This window comes from Alexandromys fortis, unplaced genomic scaffold, assembly GCF_014885135.2.
Source record: "Alexandromys fortis isolate MF-2015 unplaced genomic scaffold, M_Fortis_MF-2015_v1.1 scaffold_99, whole genome shotgun sequence".
Lineage (NCBI taxonomy): Eukaryota > Metazoa > Chordata > Mammalia > Rodentia > Cricetidae > Alexandromys > Alexandromys fortis.
Window position 1 is genome coordinate 2,253,168 of NW_026067982.1, and position 23,307 is coordinate 2,276,474.

General features: G+C 44.1%; 3 protein-coding genes across 3 annotated transcripts in view; all 3 read right to left on the reverse strand.

Annotated features, from left to right (window-relative positions):
• Nucleotides 1-1,737, reverse strand: part of Rad51b (RAD51 paralog B) — a 599,994-nt gene extending 598,257 nt beyond the window's left edge. Inside the window, exon 1 of the mRNA XM_050158446.1 lies at nt 1,706-1,737. The gene's annotated coding sequence lies outside the window, so the exon portion shown is untranslated. The remainder of the gene's footprint in view (nt 1-1,705) is intronic.
• Nucleotides 1,738-4,866: 3,129 nt separating this feature from the next.
• Nucleotides 4,867-16,914, reverse strand: Rdh12 (retinol dehydrogenase 12). The gene is made up of 7 exons (XM_050158627.1): nt 16,709-16,914; nt 14,841-14,959; nt 14,242-14,397; nt 13,350-13,454; nt 12,364-12,573; nt 8,058-8,247; nt 4,867-5,521 (listed from the first exon to the last, which is right to left on the reverse strand). Exons 1-7 carry the CDS (start codon nt 16,774-16,776, stop codon nt 5,419-5,421), a joined length of 951 nt encoding a protein of 316 aa, XP_050014584.1. The 5' UTR covers nt 16,777-16,914; the 3' UTR covers nt 4,867-5,418.
• A 5,662-nt stretch (nt 16,915-22,576) lies between these two features.
• On the reverse strand, nt 22,577-22,981 carry LOC126511486 (40S ribosomal protein S15a-like). The gene has a single exon (XM_050158651.1). It carries the CDS (start codon nt 22,967-22,969, stop codon nt 22,577-22,579), a length of 393 nt encoding a protein of 130 aa, XP_050014608.1. The 5' UTR covers nt 22,970-22,981.
• Nucleotides 22,982-23,307: the final 326 nt, after the last annotated feature.

Sequence of the window (23,307 nt, forward strand, 5' to 3'; positions counted from 1 at the left end):
GAACATCCAGTGCACAACTCAAGAACCTGAGGAGCAATGGAGCCACTGATTTTTTTTTTTTTAAAGAAAACAAACTCTTTTTTCATTATACATACCAATCCAATCACATATGAGTCCTGGTGCTTGGATGGTCTGTTTACAATGGGGGCAGAGGTAAGGATACTGAAACAAGTCAAAGTCAAAAAATGGATAGCCTAGGACATGACTATGGGTTGGCATAGTTTCGCTTTCTCATAGCTATGACAAAATACCTCCGGGAAACAACCCAACGGAGGAAGGCTTTATCTGGGGGCTGATGGTTTCAGAAGGCTCAGTCCATGGTTGCTTGCAGATGCTCTTAGGCAGCACAAGTGGTAGCTTCACAGTGGTGGAAGGGTGTGCTAGGGGATTCTTCACCCAGTAACACAGAGGAAGTGGGCAGTGAGGAAGGAACTAGGAACCAGGCAGAGACTTCAAAGGCATACCCCCCAATCAAGTACTTCCTCCAACAAGGCTCCACTTCCTCAAGTTTGCAGAACCTTCCCCAAAATAGACTTATAAACTGGGCAACAAGTCTGAGTCTGAAGAAGAAAATTTGAATGAATTGCACATTTTTCTGGAGTTTCCTACAATTACATATGGATATGTTGTTATAAATCTTATTACAAAACACATTTGTCTTTCTGAAATCCATCTATCCGTGTATGGTTAATTTTTAAATAATATAAATAATGCAATTGTTTGTGGAACAACAACCCCAAAAGCAATAGCACTCCATATATATTTATGCTGGATGGCTTAGGATTTTATATTGCTGTGAAGAAATACCATGACCATGGCAACTCTTATAAAGGAAAACATTTAATTGGGCTGGCTTACAATCCATAGGCTTAGTCCATTATCAGAATGATGGGAAGCAGGGTAGCACGAAGGTAGACGTGGTGTTAAGAGAAGTAGCTGAGAATTCTACATCTGGATCTACAGGCAGCAGGAAGAGAGGGTGGGCCACTGGGCCTGGTTTGAGTTTCTGAAGCCTCAAAGCCCACCCTCAATGACACACTTCCTCCAAGGCCACACCCTATGAGTCTATGGAGGTCATTTTCATTCAAACCACCACACTGAAGATACATTTTTTTTTCCCAGTTGAGTGATTTTGGGGCTGTTTCTTGCTAGTCCAGTGTCTCCTTACATACACATTCTAAGATCACTGTAGATACTAAGAAGCAAAGAACAAAAGAGGGAGGGTCAGGAGGAGGACGTAGAAAAGGGGCTTGGGAAAGTCCAGGAAGATGGCCGGGTTACTCAGATTTTCATTGATGTTTCAAATTCCTGGAGAAACAATTTCAGAGGAGGAAACAATTTGGTTCAGAGGTTTCAGTCTATGGTTGACAGGCTCCATTGTTTCTGGGCCTTGATGAGACAGACTACCATGGTACTAGGACATAGCAGAGAAAAAACAAACACTCTACCAACTTAGCTAGGGTCCCAGCAACCAGCCCTGCTTTCTCTTAAACCACAAACCCTTTGGTGTTGAATTAGGAGCGGCAGGGCTGCGTCCCCGGCACCCGGCCGCCCGCATGGCTAGCTTATGCCCAGAAATAATTACATGGAAACTGTATTCTTTCAAACACTGCCTGGCCCGGCTAGTTCCAGCTTCTTATTGACTAGCTCTTACATATTGTTCTAACCCATTTTTATATTCTGTGTAGCCCATGAGCTGGCTTACCAGGGAGGATCTTAACCTGCGTCTGTCTGGAGTGGGAGAATCATGGCGACTCCTCGACTCAGCTTCTTTCTCCCATAATCCTGTTCTGTTTTTTCCACCCACCTAAGGGTTGGCCTATCAAGGGGCTTAGGCAGTTTCTTTATTAATAAGAAATCACTCCCACATCACTTTGGCCTGTGTGGGGTGGTGGCTGTGTCCCCTTCATGGTGTCCTCTATCTGGAGCTTTTCTTTCCTTTGAGTTTGAGCAAAACGTTCCGTTGTTGTTGTTGTTGTTGTTGTTGTTGTTGTTGTTGTTGTTGTTGTTGTCCTGAGCCTGTTCAATGTGTATCTGTGTGTTATAACTAGAAGAGGATACATGAAGTCTGTCCTCTAAGGCTTGGGATGCTTGGTGGCATTGGATGCAGAGTCAAGTTAGACTTGAGCCTGGTGACAGCCAAGATCACCTGTGGCTGTCAGTCGGTCATCATTTCAGCACACTGACACGCTTTCTCGCTTGTGTATGTCTCTTCAGGTTCCTTTTCTCTTATTTTTCTGGGTGTTATTTAAAAAAAAAATCTAGGACAGTCTGCCAGGCAAGCTAAGGGAGAAAAGATTTGTCATAGTGAGCTAGCCTAGCTAAGGGTGTCAGAGACTCAGAGGATCCAGGAATAATGAAGGCAAGGGAACTGGAACAGTTAGTTGGAAAGAAGTGGGGAGTACTGTCACCCCTGAGGCCTTCTCATCTAGGATCTAGTTTCCCAGGCTCCAGGGAGCCCTCTACCAAGACCGGATGCTATGTCCATATCCAAGCACAAGGAAGCCAAAGGCAAACCTTCTCTGTGGTCACAGGGGAGTGCCAAGATGGACAGGTCTCCACCACTGATAACAGCATTATTGATGTGGAATCAAGACTTTGAGTCACTTGATTATTAATTCTGGGAAAGTCTCTTCTGGAAAAAGCCAAGGCTGACACTTCCTTTTTGTCCTACATTGGACAATGTTTTGGATGCTGGGAGGAAGCTGTAGAGAGGTCACGTGTAGCCTAGAGGCTTATTGCTGAGGGAGGCTCTGTCTCAAAGGAGCACAGGAACAGCAGGGGAAATGGTGGAGCCCGGCATCTGCTACATCTAAAGAATGATCCAGCCAGGCGGTGGTGGTGCATGCCTTTAATCCCAGCACTCGGGAGGCAGAGGCAGGCGGATCTCTGTGAGTTCGAGACCAGCCTGGTCTACAAGAGCTAGTTCCAGGACAGGCTCCAAAACCACAGAGAAACCCTGTCTTGAAAAAGACCAAAATAAAAAATAAAAAAAAAATAAAAAAAAGAATGATCCATGATACCCTTTTGATTTCAAGTGAGTAAGAATGTTAAATATACAGCAAACAAAAAGCAGAAGAAAAATAGCATGTCAGAACATCAGATTAGGATCTTCCACCACCTGGCAGAATAGCTCAAGAAAACAGTCAACCAGAGTCTCTGATTTACACCAAGGTCCCCAGCAGAACACCTTCCTTTCAGGTGAGACTTCCAATCAGCTGTTCCCACAAGCATTTTTATATTCTAGATTGCCTTCCAGCTGTTCTCAAGGGCACAGTGTCTCGTTAGCTAACTCGCCCTCCTGTTCTCAGGGGCATCGTGTTTTCCTTCTTGGACTGTTTTTGTTGTCGTCTTTTCTCCTTGACACAAGGCCAGTCTGTCCTGGACGGAGAGTTTAAGGGGACCCTTTGGGACAAACATGATTAGGTCTGAAATGGAGGGAGAACTACCTTGCAGAGCCAGCTCCAAACTTCATGTGGCCATTTGCAAACATAATTTCTGTTCCAGCATCTAATGCTGATTTCAGTCTGAGTATGATGCCCTGGGTGGGGGAGCCAGAGAGCAGCAAGCTTCCTGCAGCCCACACATGGCTTTGCCCCTTCTGCATCTATTTAACCCTCTGTTATATATGTGAACCCCACCTCAGGCTTGTCCCCTGCATTCCTGTTTCCACTGCATCTTTTAGCTCTCTTAGACCCTGCAGATGTGCCTGGAACTCAGGTGTAAACCTTCATACACACACACACACATACCGCTCTCATGGCATGCTCTGCTGGCTGTGCCTATCTCCCTCCTCCCATGATTCTTAGTCTCTGTTCCTGTTCCCAGCACTGAGAGGACGTTCAGGGTCACCATCAATGCAGTGCAGTAAGTACTCTGTCTCTTCTGTCTTGTCTCGACCTTGTTTATACTCTAGCTTAGAATGCTCAAAGCCCTGAGTTCAACATCACACACAAACACACACTCATATGCAAACACTCTCACACATGCAAACACACACATGCAAACACACTCACATGCACACACACTCAATCACATGCAAACACACACATACTCGCATGCAAACAACCATGTGCACATACTCACACACAGCAAACATTTGTGCACACACACACACACTCACATTACACAGAGAGATAGAGAATTAATAATGAAAGTTTTTAAAGACTTCTTCCAAGGGCAAGAAGGTAAGTGTGGATAATGGGGATAAATATGATCAAAGTACCTTATACACATGAGTGAACATGTCATAAATAAACCCATTATTTTATACAGTTAATAAATCCTTATAAAAATTTAAGGCTATGTTGCATTAAAGAAAAGAGAGTATTTATCACCAGATGCCCTTCAGATCTAGGATCAATAAACATGACTTCTTGGGCTAATGGGTTGTAACATTGGCTACATCTGCTACCTCTTCTGGATAACCTTCAGCGAGGAGGTCATGAGGGCCACAACACAGAAGAACAGGGGAACCAGAGGGGGTAAGAGCTATATATTTAGGGAAACAGATTGGGGTTTGCTTTTTTGTATCTATATGTCAAACCTATCTTGATTATAATCTGTGGTGGAGCTGCATGGCTCTATATTTTAAGCCACACCTCTTACTTCTCATAATCAAATACAGGCATTGAAGGAAACCTGAGTGAATGTTAGCTTGACCAGCTTACTTTGTACCCAGACACAGTACTCTAAGAAAGTTCTGGATGTATGGGTGAGTGGCTCAGTAAGAGGACATATGGACTGACTGGACTGACAAGCTGATTCCCTTTCTTCCATTTCTCCCTGAGAAAACACATAAGACAATGAGATGAACATAAATCTTTATTTCTCTAAAAACTGAGGTAAAGAGAATGGTTTGGGGGATCTACATGGTGGAAAATGTGCTCAGCTTCATGCAAAGGCTCCAGGACACTCAAAGGAAGAAATGAAGCTCGGCCAAAGTGAGCCACTTCTTCCTTCCTTGGTCCAGACTTCAGGGGTGTGACTAGCATTTTATTTCATAGAGAAAAGAGGCCAATCTAGAGTCTGAGCCTATAGTTCACAGACATGTGCAATGGTAGTGCTTCCGTGAACATGCAGGCTAGTGTTTATGATGCTGATGAGGAAACGGACCCCCATTTCCTAGGTTCCTCTTCTACCCCTATGTCCAGCCTGGCACCTACGTAGACCTCTTGCCCCAGAGGGTTGTGGGTTCTCTAAGTCTTTTGAGGAGAATGGTCTGTAGGTGTGAATATCATTGTGGACTATGACCCTGCCTCACAAAAAGGTCGTGTGTATAAAGGATTCTAGAAGGTTCGGAGTAGGCAGGAATCACTGCAGCAGCAGGCTAGATGGATAATTCTTTCTGGCTGCGCTTGTCTTTGGTCCCCTTTCTTCCATGGATTGGGCCTGAAAAGGCCATAGTCTCCCAGCCAGCTAGTCCCACTGGATTCCTAGAAGCTCACAACTGACGTTCCACAGACGCTCAGCTGTCTTCTTATTCCGGGCCCTGGGGGACACCCAGGTCCTCTTGCAGTCTCTGGCAGACACAGAGAATGAACATTAGAATGAAAACTGGCAATCTCGGAACACATTTCTCAGAATAGATTTCTAGTTATATACAATATGTGCACTGGACTTAAGGAAACTGCACTGAAATGAATTCTTAAGTATTCCAGGGTCAGGGTGCAGCCTAAATAATCCTAGCCCTTGAGAAGCAGAGGCAAGAAGATTGGAAGATTAAGGTCACCCTTGGCTACAGAGCGACTTTGAGGCTATCCTGAACTACAATGAGGCCCTGTTTTGAAAAACCAAAATATAGGGGCTGAAGAAATGAATTGGTAGCAAAGCACATTTGCTGCCCCCTTCCAGAAGATCCAGGTTTGCTTCCCAGCACCATGTCAGGCTGCTCACTGCCCCCTGCAACTCCAGATCCAGAGGATCCAACATCCATTCTGGCCTCCATGGGAATCCTCACACTCATGCATATACACTCACACAGATGCACATAAATGTAAAAATCTTAAATATATAAACACATATACATATATATATATATAAAACAAATTTTGAAATAGTAATACATAAGCTTTTTGTGAGTATGGCCTACAGCAAGATGCGATACCAGAACTGATGCCCAACTATTTCGAAGTATTTGTGAGCCAAAGAGGCATTATAAAATACCTTCAATAATTCAATGTGATATGAGAATACCTGTAACCTGTGGTGGCAGAGTCACAGATAACACTGCAGTGGCTTTCTTACTAAATTTAGAGAAACTCTGGATTCCATGCAAAGTCACTTGTGCCCAGGGAGAACTACGTAAGTACTGACCTGTTTTAGAGTGAGCAGACGGACCAAGGATGGGGAGAATAGCGAAAGGGAGATAGGCCGAGCCATTGGAGTTCTAGTTTTCATAATTATGACACTTCTATGTGATGTTTGGAAAATATAACTCTGGTTTTTTTTTTAAAGCCTATCATTTGGCTGGCCTTCTATTCCAACCTTATTTGTTTATGCATATATATATATATACATATATATATGTAAGTTTATGTGGATTTTTACTTTTATACAAAAGTGAGACCATGTTGTATTTAGTTTGGGGAAGAAGTCTTTTTTTGTTGTTAAAATATATTTTAATTATATAGATAGCAAATATATATATAAGACCTTCCAAAACATTTTAAATAATAAGGAAACAGCTAGAATAAGAAGTTGTAAGTCTCTTTCATATCTTGTCTGGCACTTCCTCATCTCCCTAGATTTTTCTAGAATATTCACTATGTATTTGTAACAACGTTCACATGGTCTTTTAAGAAGATTTTTGTTTTCATTCTCTATATCCATACGTGTCTATGTGAGAGCTTGTGCATGTGAGTGAGTGCCTGTGGCGGCCAGAAGAGGGCATCGGTCCCCTGGAGCTGAAGTCACAGTCAGTGTGAGACACTCGGCACTGAGAGCCAAACTGCCGTCCTCTGCAAGAGCAGCAAGAACCCTCAGCTGCTGGGTCATATCGCAGCCCCTATAGTTTTGTATTCTGGTTTTTTTTTTTTTTTGGTTTGTTTGTCTGTTCGTTCGTTTTCTCATATTGTATTATGAAAATCCCTTATTAATTAAACATTATCTGAAATCATATTAAATGACTACATAATATCTGTCACATTCATAAGGCAGTAATGTAAACACTCAGATTTGTGGGGGTAGATTTGTTCAATAAAAAGAGGATGCACACCAAACATTAGAGTGTACACCTTTAATCCCAACTCTTGGGAAGCAGAGGGGAGCTCTGTAAGATGAGGCCAGAGTAAGACCATACAGAGAAACCTTGACCCCCTCCAAACAACAAAAGGATGCAAACCAAAAATATGAGCCACATGCATAATTCAGCTTTTCTTTTTTATATATATATAATTCAGATTTTCTAATGGCCACACTTAGAAGACAAAAGGAAACTAGGCATGCTGGGACATAGCTGGAACCCCAGCACTCAGAAGACTGAAACAGAAAATCATAAATCTGAGGTCAGACTGGACTTCCTAGTGAGAAAATGCCTCTAAGCTAAATCAAGAGCTGGTCACTCCGCTAATCCTAGCACTTGGGATGCAGAGGCAGAGACAGTTGGAACTCTTGAGTTTGAGGACAGCTGAGGTGACTGTATGATCCGATACACAAAACACACTTAGCTGAGGGCCAAACACATGCCAAGAGCTCAAGCCACACTGCATTGGCCGCTACCATTCATCCATTCCCCTACTGCAGACACTAAAGGTATTCTCAGAGCTCCACTTAACAAATGGTGTGTTGCTTAGCAACCAACAGTAGACCAGACTGGGCCAGATTAAGTCATAGAATGGAAAGGGGACTTTAGCTTGGACTTCTCATTTGCAAGCTCTGACTGCACGTGGAGTTATGTTTACATGTGGTACTCAAATTCAAAAGATGCTCACAGAAACCTGGCACACTGAAATAAAACTGACCCTACCCAAGCCTGGATTCCATCTTCCAGCACCAATGCAAAGCTCTGTGATTCACAGACACCGGTAGTGGAGACACCCTGCACTGCCAACCCGTACCTGAAATACTTGCCGCTCAGGGGCTCCAGGCCCTCAGCCAGGGCGCAGTGCAGGCTGGTCTGAGCTCCCTGCCGGGTGGACTTGAAGAAGGGTGAGAAAAGCCGCCACAACAAGCACAGTAGGATGGAGTGCCTGACGATCTCAGACATGACGATACCTGGGTGTACCACGTAGGCGGTGACCCCCGTTCCTAGGACAAAGAAGACACAGTAAGGCCAAGGACATGCTCTGAGCCCTGCGGCAAAATACCCAAATGACAAGAAGGGACTTGGGAAACCCAAGTCTAGGTTTCAAAAGGGTCTACTCACTCTGCCCAGTAATGAATTGATCTCTTTGAGAAAGACCTACATAGCCTTCTCAGCTTTCTATGCTCCAAAAGAAGAGTCCTAGTTCAATGCTATCTTATATGGAGGCTTACATACTACTAATAAAAACATGTGGGAAATAGAAGTATTAATCATTAATAGCAGCATCTTTGCCATTTCTATGGGAGGAGCTTTGAGACAACAATCTGTTTGAAAGGTTGAGGATAGAGGCTAGCTGGGGAAGCACATTTATGAGGTGTGGATGGAGGGGTGTTGGTGGGAATTATGGGACGTTAAGCTGCCCCCAACACAACTCCCATACCATCTCATTTTCAGTAGTGTTTACGTTCAGGGACTGCATTGTGCACTTTACCTCTGTTGTTTCATTGCTTTTTAGTTTTTTTGATTTACACAACTTAGTGAAGGAAGGGAGCTGGACAGATGGCTCAGTGGTTAGGAGCATTGACTGCCCTTCCAGAGGACCCAGGTTCAATTCCCAGCACCCATATGGCAGCTCACAACTGTCTGTAACTTCAGTTCCAGGGGACCTGACACCCTCACCCGGATATACATGAAGGCAAAACACCAATGCATATAAAATAAAAATATAAACAACTTATTGAAGGAAAATATATCAGTTACTAGCGGAGTTATCATTGGATCAATCAGCCACTGATGGCTTGCATCGGTTATTCGCTGAGACATTTAACCGTAGGCTGGAAGATGGACTAACAACTCCAAGCCTCCCGGCAATTTAATGAAAACTACAAAAGTTTTGAGATTCTAATTTGGAATACAAAGGGTGTTTGATTTTCAATTTCTACTTTTTAAAGAGCAGGCCATTCCTTTTACGGACGCAAGTAACTTATATCACATTTTTGCTTCTGACGATGCTATAAATTCAATACTGGTTCTCCGGCCATATCAGTTATGAGCATAAAGTATATCTCTAACAGTGGACGCCTTAAACAGGAGCAGATGAAGCTAGAATATTGTTCCTTTGATGTGACAGCAGGATATCTTTCACAACCCAGTTAAAGTGAAAATTTTGTCCACATAATAGATACATTCTATTAAAAAAACTCATCAATCTTGGGCAACTTGTAACTATTTTAGAAAGTAGTTATTGTCCAAAGCTAGAAGAAAATAAAATAAAGATGAGACCTGACAGGGGAACAGCTGGATAAGAAAATCAACACAGGAACAGCAATTTGGACTCCATTCCAGTTACAATGCAGGTTCTCCTGCATTCAGGGCAGCATTGCACGGCATCTTTCTAGAATCTGTTCCTTGGATGTGCTCTCGCCTGTAGCGCTGTCTGTTTTGTAGATTTATACACTCTCTGGCACAAGGGGGGCAGGCACGTTTGGATCACTTAGCAGTGGACATAACGGATAAGGTAACTTAGGAAATAATCCAAGCAGGAGACTGCTGTAACCTCAGAATACGGAGACAAATGATGCCGTTATTGTTAATATGCGGGTGATAAATCTAGCTGTACATGCAGCCTTGATTGGTTGAGAAGGTGTTCCCTGCAAGGAAATAAATTGTTGAAAAGAATACACTGATTTGGTATGGACTATCATCAGGCTCCATTAACTGTGGCTTGTCAAAGAAACCTCCTCCTCAACTGACCTGCAGAACACTGTGGGGGAGGGTTATGAGCCAAGTCCTTATGTGCCTTAGAACTCAGTTTCAACACAGAGTATGTGCTTCTCACCCGGCTCCTCACTACCTCAGACTGTCTCCAAAGGCCCGGCCAAAACTCTTGACCATCTGATGCTGAGAGGTTGTCGCTTTTTCTCACACCTGCTCTACCCAGCACAGGTGTGACCCCAAGGTCAGGCAATCCTGCGTCTCCCTTTTCCTTCTCCTTTTTTGGAACAGCACTTCTTACTCAACTAATCAGAGGCAGGGGGACTTGGAGAGCAGGGGACAGAGGCCGGTCATGTCTTAGCTCTGAAAAGAGGCTTATGCAGCAGTAGGTAGCATTAAGATGCCTATGTACAGCTAAGAAAATGGAGACACGGAGCAACTAAATAACTTGCCAAGGTCATAGGTAGCAGTCTGCTGCCCCACATGGAAAGTGATTCTAATTGCTGGATTCTTGACTGAGGACCGTCTCAGCTGGGAGACACACTTGAGCAAATTCCCCAATACAGCTGTGCTTTCTCTTCATTCATAGATAGAGGAAAATAATAATGCTTATCTCCTAAGAACATCTGGAGGCTTATATGGTGCCTGGCACGCAAAGCTCCCTGTCATTACTATTTATTGCCACGATTATCTTATTCCCCCACTCTGACATTCTGACACTGGCCATTCTTCCCAGACTCTGAATTATTCACAATAGCAAACCGTCCCCTCAACTCAGAGAGATCAGGACCCACGGATTATCTAGACCCCAGGGAAGAGCAGAATTATTAAGGATTAGGGTCTCATTTTATAGCTGACGAGGCAGTTGAGGAAGTTAAAGGAACATGTCTACATATGCACAAGTAGTTTAGTATGTGGAAGGGCAAGAACTCAGACCCAGGAGCCTGAAATCCAGCCCTATCCCCCTCACAGAAGCTTAGCAGAACTCAGTGTAAGGTACACAAGAGAAAGAGCTTAGAGCGGAGAGCCCACGTCCCAGTTCTGGCTCTCTATGAACTACAGAAGTAATCCCTGAAGTCGTCTGATGCCTCTATTTATCGTATAATCTTGAGCTGGCCATTTCCACGGATTTCACTTCTGACCTATAAAATGGGAATACTCTTATCCACTCCAACCAACTGTTACCAAGGGTTGTTGTAAAAACAAAACAAAATAATCGGAGGCAAAGAGGCAGCCAACATAAGGCAACTTCCCAGAGTTCCAACCTCTTCAGCCCAGGACTTCCTGAGGGACAGCGACTCCATTCTGTTAGTAACCTCAGTCTCCTCGACACGCCATGGTCCTTCTTGTAAGGTACATTGTACCGGTAAATGTTTACATTCTATTGGGACTCACTGGGAAGCTCTGGAAATGGAGTTGCCCCCCTTCACACTGAAGCATATTTATGTCAAACATATTCCAAACTGCCCTGATCTTTCCTAGGTCAGGATGGCCCCTGGCTATGTAATGGGAAGACGGAGAATGGCAAGCAACTAAGGGTGTTAAAAACGTGTCCCTGAGAGCAGCTAGAAGGGAAGCGGTTCCCAACCAAGGTTATTCATTGTCTATCCTGTAACGTTAAAATGCCTGGAATAGGAGCAGGGAGTTAAAGTCCAGCTACCGGAGGCTCACCATGGAGAAAAAGCTCAACGGAGGATTCCGGCTGACTGCTTCAATTTCAATACTCGGTTTCTGCTGGAAGTTGTAGGTGCCTGCTTTGGTAATGTTCTGTTTATCTGGAGCTATTTGCTCTTTTGCTGAGAAACTGTTTTATGCTCTATCTAGAACTCTCAATCAGGACTCCGACAGACTGCCACAATGGGGCTTCCTCGGTTAGTTTCTGCTAGGTGTTTGGAAGACCCTGACATTCTCTTTTATTTGCTCTCTCAACTGGGTGAGAGTCTCCACTAGATGTTGTTAGTGCCCAATCTGGTGTTTTAGTATCTGTCCACTGTTCTCTCTGTTACTACTCTTTATTCTTTTCTTTTTGCTCCCTACATATTTTTTGTTTGTTTGTTTTTTTGAGACAGGGTTTCTCTGTGGCTTTGGAGCCTGTCCTGGCACTAGCTCTGTAGACCAGGCTGGTCTCGAACTCACAGAGATCCGCCTGCCTCTGCCTCCCGAGTGCTGGGATTAAAGGCGTGCGCCACCATCGCCCGGCTGCTCCCTACATATTTAATAAACTCACTCATTCAAAACAAAAAGCACAGCTATCAAAGATCATTTTCCGAACCATGCAGAATAGTACTAAAATACGTATGTTCAACATCCTGGTTCCAGAAGTTTCTATGAACCTATAATCTGGACTAAGGGTTCTGTTTTTATTATTTAAATGATAAAATACTTTATTATTTCCCCACACGTACCTTGGAGCCTCTTGGCCAGCTCTCGGGTGAAAAGTATATTGGCCAGCTTGCTGTGACAATAGGCAAAGACACGGTAGTAGCACTTCTCTCCCTGAAGGTCATGGAAACGGATCTTGCCACCAAAGTGGGCCACTGAGGATAGGTTTACCACCCGTGAGGGAGCAGACTCCTTCAGCCGCCCCAAAAGCAGGTATGTAAGAAGAAAATGGCCTACAAAGAAATCCAAAAGGAAAACTCAAGGGTAGAATGTCTCTAGGCTCAGGCTCAGGGTTTGGGAACAGAAGAGAGAATTTTCATTTTGGCTCACTGTCTTCTGCATGTGAATAAAGCCTGAATCACTCCATGCTAAATGGTCACTTCCTTTAAGTTAGTCAAAAGCAAGGGCCAAAGCTAGACCGCATCAATGATATTTAATCTAGATTTTTGTACCTATTGTTTATATTCCCATCTGCTTGTCTCCAATTTCTCTGCATAACTGTGGGTTCTCATATACTCATACAGAAAGAAAGCGAAAATAACATTTGCTTAGAATATGCCACATGCTCCCGTGACTAGAGCATTAATCTTGAACTCTGAACACCAATCTATCTTGTGTATCAACTTCGCAAGGTCCACTTACCCCCATACACCAGCCCAAGGCTCTCTCTGGTTCTCGTGTGGATGTCACTTTCCCTGCCAAATCCAGACCCTGCATACCCACAGGTTGGCTCTGTCCAGCAAGCCCCACATTGCCACTACCCCATCTAAGGATGGCATTTTTCTCCCTAGTATTTTCTGAGATGGGGGCTTCTGAATAGAAACACAGAGTCACAGTTTTGACTGCTTAAAAAAGCACAAACGAGCAATGTGTCTTGTGGTGAGGGATCCTAGGAGGATCCTAAGAGGCTCTATGAGGATCAATGGAGATCCTGAGCACCGGGCAGAATCATCTTCCTGAGAGGTCAAGGTGGGTTATAGCTCACCTTTAACCACACAAAGATACTTACCCAGGTGGTTGACTCCAAAGTGGGTTTCAAAGCCATCTGTTGTCTTAGAATAGGGGCACACCATCACTCCCGCATTGTTGATCAAAATATGGAGCTTCTTTTCCTCTGTTGAGTACAATCAGGGAGATCCTTCGGCTGGCAATGCAACCTCTAGCCACCTGTCACCATCTCAAGTGTTGCACCCTCCTCCCTGCTTTCGTCGGTGACTACTCTTTGTTAGGCAAGGTTATCACTCACCACTCATCTTTCTCCTGTCTCCTAAGATAAGATGTTGCCTCAGAAGTCAATAACTACTCCCCCATTTGGACCTGTCTGGGTGACATAGAATCACCATTGCCATTGGGTTTCTGATTTTACTTGCTGATATCTTCCTGGACACCACTTGCTCATTCACACGGCCAATGTATACTAATCACCGGCTTTGGAGCAGGCCCACATTGATGGGCCCTGGGAAGACTTGGCAAAACAAGGCACATCTAGACCTTGTCCCTCAAGGACCTGTAGTCCTTGGTAGATGCCGGTAATTTCCCAAGACACGGGAGCATTTTGACAATGGCACATGCTCATCTAATGCCTGTAGCCACAGAAGGTTGACTTTCTGGATGAAAGGAAAGAACAGCACCAGGGCCACACCTCACACCAAGGTACAAGCTCAGACATGGACATGAAACCTCCAAGATTCCCACTGTAGAGCAAAAATGTTGATAAAGATCCTGCCCAGCTTGTCCCCCTGCCATCCCTTTGCCAATTCCCTGTCCTGCTGGTTTATGTGGCTGAACCTGTCCAGTGGGATCATGGGTATGATGCAAGGGCCCATAGATGGTTCTGGGTGGGGCAGTCATCCCTACCTTGTTCAGTTTCCTGCTTTCCTGGCTACTCGCTGGAAACTTACCTGCCAGGAAGCGCTCAGCAAAGGCTCGGATGGATTTGGTGTCGGATAGGTCCAATTTCCGCACAAACACCTGGGAGTTCTTGGTATCTGCTCGGATGTCACTAGCAGCGGACTCTCCCTTCAGTACATCTCGACAGGCAATGTATACTCGTGCTCCTGGGGCCAAGGCAGAACGGGCAATGTGTGCAAGAGGTACAGGAAGTGAGCTTGCAGCTGATGGGTAGAGCATACTCATAGCTGTCCCTATGGCGGTGGAGCGGCCATACGGCCACTTCCAGCTTCTCACAGTACAGCTGAGAACCCTCGTCTTGCACTCTGATATTTCATCCTGCTTAGTATCTACCTTAAAATAACTGACTTGACCACTATAACCCAGAGACATCATTCCCCTTACTCCCTGAAGGAGAGAAGGTACAGGAAGGAAGGGAGCTATGCAGAAAGCCAGAATAAATTAGTGCCACATTAGACTTGGATTCCAGTGTCCTTAAATTCCCATCACTGCCTCCAAGCCCAGAAAGAAAGACAAGGAAATCCAGGCAGGACCCTGGTGAAGAGGGCAGGAGGTGTAGCCCCGGGGAAACAGATGGGGAAGGACTCACCTCTTCGTGCGAGCTCTCTGGCCGTCTCCTTGCCAATGCCTGTGTTGGCACCTGTGATGACCACTACCTTTCCGGGAATCTGCACACTCGTTGTACAAACTCCACCAGCAAAGAACTTCCTGTGCCCAAAGGGAGGAAAATCATACACCAGTCTCCCAAACTCATGCTGAGATGCATAAAACAAGACCCACGTAACTACAAAGAGGGAGGGCTTTAAATTGGTGTCATAAAATGTCATCATCTTAAAAAGTTCATTTGATCCAGGCAGTGGTAGTGTACACATTTAATCCCACACTTGGGAGGCAGAGGCAGATAGATTTCCGTGAGTTCCAGGTCAGCCTGGTCTACAGAGCTAGTTCCAGGACAGCCAAGGCTACACAGAGAAATCCTGTCTCAAAAAAAAAAAAAAAAATAAGCAAAGAAATTAGTTTGCATGGGCCACTGTTTGATTGGGCAGGGTAGTGGCCAGCTCAGAGGCATAGAGGAAGGTTATGTGTCCTGAACAAGCAGAGAAAATGCTCCTGAGCCAGGGACAATGGAGCCATTCCTTGTCGGGTAACAAAGCTAACAGTCTAATCTCTAGATTCCCATAGGTCAGCCTCCTCCTCTGACCCACACTGGAAACACACAGGTGATGAACACTAGTGGAATCAACAGCCCTGAGCCCTAGGGCTCCAATAGTCAGCAGAGGAACTGGTGGACAGCATCTGGGCTGACACACGTAAGTATCACCCCTTAGTGGTCTCTTCAGTTGTAGACAATAGAGCATCCTGAGGGACTTTCAGCCACTGGGTTAGGGGTTTTGTTCAGGCCATTGGCATGCAGAGAAAACTTTCTTGCTGAAAACAAGACCATAATAGAGTCTAGAATACTTCCTGAACATCACTGGCTGACAGACACTGGGCTAGACACTTTCTACACTCACTGTCTACCCCAGGATAGACCATCTCTACACTCACTATCTTTCCCAAGCTAGATACTGTCCATACATACTATACTTCCTTATGTAATTTATATTAATTTTCCAAGCCATTTCAGTATTGTTTCTACATTGCAAAGCAGAAAATGAAACCCAAAGTTGTTCAAATCATTTCTAAACATGTCCATGATTGAGTATAACACTCTGACACCCTGTCCCTAATATGTCTATCTAGCCTTTATTTATTTATTTATTTATTTATTTATTTATTTTTGGCAGCAGGGGTGGGAGGAGAGGACAGGGACTCAAGACAGGGTCTCTCTATTTAGCCCTTACTGTCCTGGAACTCACTCTATAGACCAGGCTGGACTCTTAACTCAGAGATCCAGCTGCCTCTGTCTCCCGAGTGCTGGGATTAAAGACAAGCACAACCACGCCTGGCTTCTATCTACCTTCTTAATCATCCGCAAATTTTTAATTCTCTACTCAGAATAGCCCTTTCTTTTGCACCTCCAGAAATCCCCAGTGAAAGGGCTATTTCCAAAACATTTATTGAGAGAAGTATCACGGGGAGCGAGTTTGTTTCCTTCCCAGAGTGTCTACTGCTGGACAATGCGTTCCTCGACAAAGACGCCCTGGTGACACTCTTACCTTACCTAAGGTCAGAAAAGAAAGGGAAAGTGGCAGAGAAACCTAAAGGGGTTAAATGAAAGTTCCAGGACACCGGTCCCCTCAGCCTTCCCTTAGCGTCAGAATTCGAATCAGCCCCACCTCCTCCCACCCAGGTGCTTCCTTCTCAATTTCCACCTCGCTTCCATAACCCCTCCTTTCCTGCTTTTACTATTCTAATCTCTCTTTCACCGTCTTCCCTTTTCTCCTTTAGCAGTCGCAGGTGGCTACCACTGCAGGGCTTTGTAAGGTATTGCTGAGTTGCTGGATTAAGACAAACCTGATGGATGGAGCTGTCAGGTACAAAATCGAGAGGAAAGCCGAGAACAGTCCCAAGATAACCAGCATCTTGTCAACCTCCTTGGCAGCGGCTGCTCCAGCTTCTACCCTCAACCTGGCCTCGGGATCCTTCTCTGGCTCCAACTCCTGGCAGTTTCTGCTGACTCTTGGCTCCTCTCACTCCAGGGCACTCTGCAACAGGCTGGTTTAAACAGAGCTCAGAATCTTACTTAAATCCGAGAGCCTTCAGAGCACAGCCTCCTGGGAGATGTAGTCCTGCAGGGGTGGGGCTTAAGGGAAGATTAGGGCTTTTACTGGCAGAGAGAATTTAACGAAACTGGAGATTCTCCAGCCACTGCATCATCAAGATAGAATACGTTTGACTTTATCAGCAGACTTCATAAAAGGTACTCATAATACTTTTATAATTCAAGTTATTTGGCAGGGTGAAGCAAGATGATCACTTGAGCTGACAAACAAGTTCAAGGCGAGCCTAAACAATATAGCAAGACCCTGTGTCAAAAGAACAAGACCTAGGGGCTGGAGAGATGGCTCAGAAGTTAAGAGCACTGACTGTTCTTCCAGAGGTTCTGAGTTCAGCAACCACATGATGGCTCACAGCCATCTGTAATGAGATCTGGTATCCTCTTCTGGTGGGCAGGGATACATAGAGAGAACACTGTATACATCATTAATAAAAAAATCTTTAAAAAAAAAAAAAGAACAAGACCTAATGACGCTTGAAATATGTGTGATCTAAAGTAGAAGAGTGAGTGAGGGTCAGGGAGAAGGTTTAGTGGATAAAACACTTTCCAAGCAAGCCAGTCGACCTGAGTTCAATCCCCAAAACTCATGTAGAAGCCAGATGTGGTGGCTCCGGCCAGAAGAGGTGGTTCCCAAATGTAATCACAGTAATACTAGTGCAAAATGGAAGCTGGATGCTCAGGGGCCAGGGAGTCTGGAGGAACTGGAAGGTACCCAGAATCAAGAGGTACCTTGCCTCAAAGAGAAGGCTAAAAGGGAGAGCTGGCTCCTGGGAAATTGTCTTCTCGCTTCCGTATGCATGTACTCACAAACCCCAGCATCAATAAATAGGCCAGGGAAAATGGCTCAGCAGGTGTCAACAAAAACACACAGGCTCAATGATCTGAGTTTGTCTTCCAGGTCCCACAAGCCGATGCCCAAGAGTTCTCCCATGCCCTGCACACACGTGTGGCATTTGCATTTCTGCGCTCACATACGTGCCCAAGTATCTAAGGAAAAGTTAAAAATAAATTGAAGAAATAATCTGCAGAGAAGGTGACTGAAGGTCCAGTGGAACTACTAGCGTTCTATTCTTTGATCTGTGCACTAGTACGTAAGTGTGCTCACTGTGAAAATTTATGGAGTCAGACGCTTGTGATTCGGGTAGTTTGTGTGTGCCGCCACACCTGCTTGTAGCTGTTTTATTCAGCAGTGAGTTATTGTTCTTCTTTCTTGGTCTTTTTAAAATTTTTTAAATGATGTGTGTGGGAGAAGATTTGTGCCCATGAGTGCAGGTGTCCACAAGGGCAGGCTTCAACTCTCTCTGGGACAGGAGTTTACATGTGGTTGTGAGTCACCTACTGTGGGTGCTGGCAGTTAAGCTAGGATCTTCTGCAATAGCAGGACGTGCTCTTAATCCTTGACATCTCCCCAGATTTTTTTCTTGATCTTAAAAGATAAAACAACTTAATGGAGCCGGGCGAAGGTGGAGCACGCCTTTAATCCCAGCACTCAGGAGGCAGAGGCAGGCAGATCTCTGTGAGTTCCAGACCAGCCTTGTGGGAACTGCAGCCCCCGAGTTGATATCCCTGCCCCCTTTTGAGGTGCTTATCTGCAAGGAAAACATAATAAATACCCTCTGCTCCTGGAGTGGGGAAGGAAGGAAGTTTAAGTGCATGGTGACCAGTCCTTGATCTCTGCTAGGGTCAGGTTACAGTCCCTTCGCAGCCCCCTCCTCATTTGGTGCCATGTTATAAAACCAGCCCAGCAGACAATAAAGAGAAGCTGTTCCACCTCAAGCTCGTGCTTTGTGTATTCATTCAACCTGGACACCCTCCGCCGAGACTCTTGGTTCCAGCCCACGCTGGCGCGGCACAGCCTGGTCTACAGAGCTAGTTCCAGGACAGGCTCTAAAGCCACAGAGAAATCCTGTCTTGAAAAACCAATATAAAAACATATTGACTTTCACAAAAAAAAAAAATTTGCTGCGAGCACTAACTGCCATTGACTTTCCCCTATAGGTGGCAACCCCTACCTTTAACCTATAGCAGATACTAGTGCCATGTGAGGCTGTAAAATGGTGAAGGACTAGCCAGGCAGTGGTGGTGCACACTTTTTATCGCAGCTTTCACAAGGCAGAGGCAGGCGGATCTCTGTGAGTTCAAGACCAGCCTGGTCTACAAAGTGAGTTCCAGGACAGGTTCCAAAGCTACACAGAGAAACCCTGTCTCAAAACAAAACAAAAAATGGTCAAGGACTGTTCTGTGTATTGGGGAGCGTTTAGTAGGATCCCTGGACTCCATTCAGTAAAATGCCTATGCACGACTCTTTCAACAACCAAAAGTGTCTCCAGACATTGTCAACCGTCCATTGAAGGGCACAATCACCTCTACTGGGAAACACTGTTCCTTTGGGATGTAGGATCTATGGGCGAATCCTGTATAAGATTTTGATTCTGATGCTGGAGAGTGAACACAGAGCTTTGCTTATTATACTCACTGCGTTCTCTAACCCTGAGTTATAGCCCAGCTCTGCTGTGTGTGTTATTGACACAATCAGAGCACTGCAAAGTTTTACTTAGATCCTATGCATTTTGCTCAGGTCCAGCCAAGCTAATCTGCTTACGGCCTGCAGCAAATGACTACTATCTCTCAGGCCTGGGATGCTGGTCATCTACTAATCATTTTGACCTTCCAGACTTTATTCCCCACAGTTCAATTCTGTCTACCACTGCTCACTCCATTAACCTACAGCATCTGGAACCTCTCCTGCTAATGAGATGGCTCGTCAGGTGAAAATACCAGCTAACCAGTCCTGATGACCCAAATTCAATCCTTGAGATCCACGTGATGGAAGGAGAGAACCAACTTCCTAAAATTGTCCTATGACTTCTACATGCTCTCTGTGCCATGTGATCTCATACACAAAATACATGCATATATAAATGAATAAGTAAATGTAATTTTTAAAAAGTTAAAGCCATGCCTCTCATGAATGACTTTCTTGGATGATAAGAATGTTCCGCCTTGGTAGAGATTTGGGTTGGACTTTAGAGTGGCCAGTGAAATGGCTCACTGGGTAAAGGCACCTGCCACCAAGCTTGATGACCCAAGGTCAATCCCTTGAATCCACGATGGATCTATGCATTGGTCAAAATGGAAATATATATTTAAAACTTTTCTATTTTATCATATGCAAATTTTACATAAAATTAAAAACTAAATAAAACACTGAACTATAGTTAATAATATACATGCTGAACATTTTAGAGTAAATTGATGCCTTCATTTTACTTTGAAAGAACAGTCAGTATCAGGACTGGAGAGATAACTCAACAGTTAAGAGAACTTACTGCAGAGAGCTCAGGTTCAGTTTCCAGCCCCAACATGGTGGCTCACTACAGTTTGTAACTTTAATTCTAGGGAATCCAACGTCCTCTTCCGGCCTCCTTGGGCACCAGGCATGCACATGGTGCACATACATACAGGCAGACAAAACTCTTACACACGTAAAATAAATATAAATCTTTTAAGATATCAGCAGCATATTACAAATCTTTTAAAATAAACCTAACAGTTGCCACAAATATCACAAAATCCAGAAATCATATTACGTTTGTAGTAAGTATATTAAGTGCATTAATAAAATATTGTGGATTGATAATAGAGGGAAGTAAGACTAATGTTTTATTCATCCATTTAAAATTTTCACATTATACTTACTTATTGTGGGAGGGGTATTGTGTCTCAGGATGCGTGTGGAGGTCAGAGACATCTTTCAGGAGACAGTTCTCTCCTTCCACCAGAAGAGTCCCAGGTACTGAACTCCTTTGTCCACCAAACCATCCTTATGCCACTATTATATCTACTTTAAACACGTGGTAAATCAAACATACAAAAATGTTAATATAGAAAGTAGGTGGTAGTTGGATATTTACCATGAAATTCTTCAAAAGTTATGAATGTTTGATATGTTTCAGTTTAAAGTTTTACAAACATTTTAAAACATGCCTGCACATAGACCTTTAGTCATGGAAAACCAAGACAGAAAATATTTCAGAATGAAGACTTGGGATATTGATATATTTGTTGATTTTGACTTTCTAACATCATACAAATGTTCTTTAGCTGGATAAACCTTTAAACCCCTTTCTGTCTCACCTCTGCCTTCTCTGCAGCCTCTCCCCATCTTTATCAGTCATGACCCAAGTTCAGTCCCTTGGATCCATGATGGATCTACGCATTGGTCAAAAATTGGTCATTGCTTCCATAGACTATATTTTATACAATATTTTATGTTTACCTCTTCCTTAAGACAATCAGAAAAGTTCAACTTATATCTCATTTGAGTACTTTTTTAACCTTCCACACTCAGGGATATAAATCAAACCTGCGTATTTGTCTCTCCACAAAAACCTGCTACCGGTGTTTGTATGAGGGAGACATGCAAGCAGCAGGGGTGGATGTGGTTGAGTCTTCACCAATCTCTCCAAGAATGTGAAATTCTAGAATGATCTAATTTTATTCTTTACAGTTATACAAGTTGTCAGGATCAAAATAGAGATGTTGTGTCCATTCTAACAAAAATAAATGACTAAGTTAAGCAGGGTCAACTATGGAGAATCGGGCCTATAATCTCAGCACTCAGGAGGCAGGGGCAGGAGGATCAGTGCAAGTTCAAGGTTAGTCTGCTCTACACAGTGAGTTCCAGGCCTCACTGAGCCACATAATAAGATTCTGTCTCAAAACATAATGGATAAATAAATAAATAAATGAATGAATGAATATGGAAGGTTGCCAAGGAAGGAGTTGATCTCTTGCAGATGCAATTGCTAGTAAGAGCTGTGTACAAAAGATTCTGTCAAATCTATAGCCTTATGAAAATCTACCTCTTACACACACAGAGAAAAAGCATTTCTGCAAGACATCTGGCCAGGGATAGTCCATCCGACCTCAAACTTGCATCACCCTTAAAATAGTTACTGTAGTCATAAATTTTTCTTTCAAAATATCTTAGGCAATTCTCATTTCACTTCCAAAACACACACCATTGTCCCCCCAATACACTGATGGTTTATTGCAGATTGAGTGCTCCATTATAATGTTATCTAACCCTAAATAAGCTTGCTTGATCCTAGAGAATTTTTCTCTGGTGTAACTGAATGCATAAAAGGGGGGCACAAGTCAAATAATCTCAAGCTAACTCCAAAAGATTTCAATTATTATTCTTTATTGAAAGGGGAAAGCTCATGGAACAGGAACGAGAAGTGCAACCTCAAGGTGTGGAATGCGGGAACAAGAGAGTGAGTGCTGGGCAGGTCAGTGGTTTTCTCTGGGTACCCAAAAAGTCATGCCCCAACCTGGTCCAGGCTCTTTTTTTTTTTCATGCTTTCATTATTTATGTCAAGTCTCACAGCTGAACACCACTGGACTGCAACCACAGCGGCTGAAACACCAACCAGGACTCAAGTAAGGGCATGATCACAGGACTTTCTTAGTAGCTTCAAAAGAAATGTCACCAGTCAGCACAGCCAGCGGAGCCAGACATTTGCTATTCTGCTGGAAAGGTTCAAAAGGACTGACCCCGAGCACAGTCCATAAAGACCTTTTATTTATGTTTTACATCTCTAGAAAAAGAATCCCAAAATTTTCCCTTCTGTGTGCTTTCGTCTTACCTCTTCATGGTCCATGATGCCAGCTGAGGTGGTCAGTACAACGACGCCAAACTGACAGGATGGGAGCAGGTTGTTCTGCCATTTTTCTAGGTCTTTGAGTTGCACATCAAATCTAGAGCTTATCACTCCACACTTGTTCAACCTGCCTGTGAGGTTCACAATGATCTTCCCAGCTCTGTGTTCATCAATGATTTCAAATTTACCAATGTAACCCTGCTTCATCATCACGGTTAGGAACCGAACAATGACTTTGGAGCAGGGCTTGATGAGGACCTGGTGTTTGCCTCTCTTCTCTGCATTGTTGATGCTTTTGAGAGCATCAGCCAGGACGTTCATGCTCACCATTGTGGCGGCGCGGGAAGATGGCCGAAAGAGCCTGGTCCAGGCTCTTAAAGGTCATTGGCTGAAGGAGGTTTCTCATCACTCTGGTTTTTAGATTCACACAATTTTATGAGTCACACGAGAATTTGGTTCCAACAGAAGCAAACGGCAAGCTAGGGATTATAGCCTATGCCTACAGCCTCAGTTACTCAGAACACTGAAGGGAAAATTCAAAGCCAACCTGGACAGCATAGGAGATTTCAAGGAAGTGAATGATAGAGCCATTCCTACAGAGAATAATTAGAAAGCAGACAACTGAGCACTGGGGATGGGAATGGAACATGAAGTGAAAAAGATGGTAC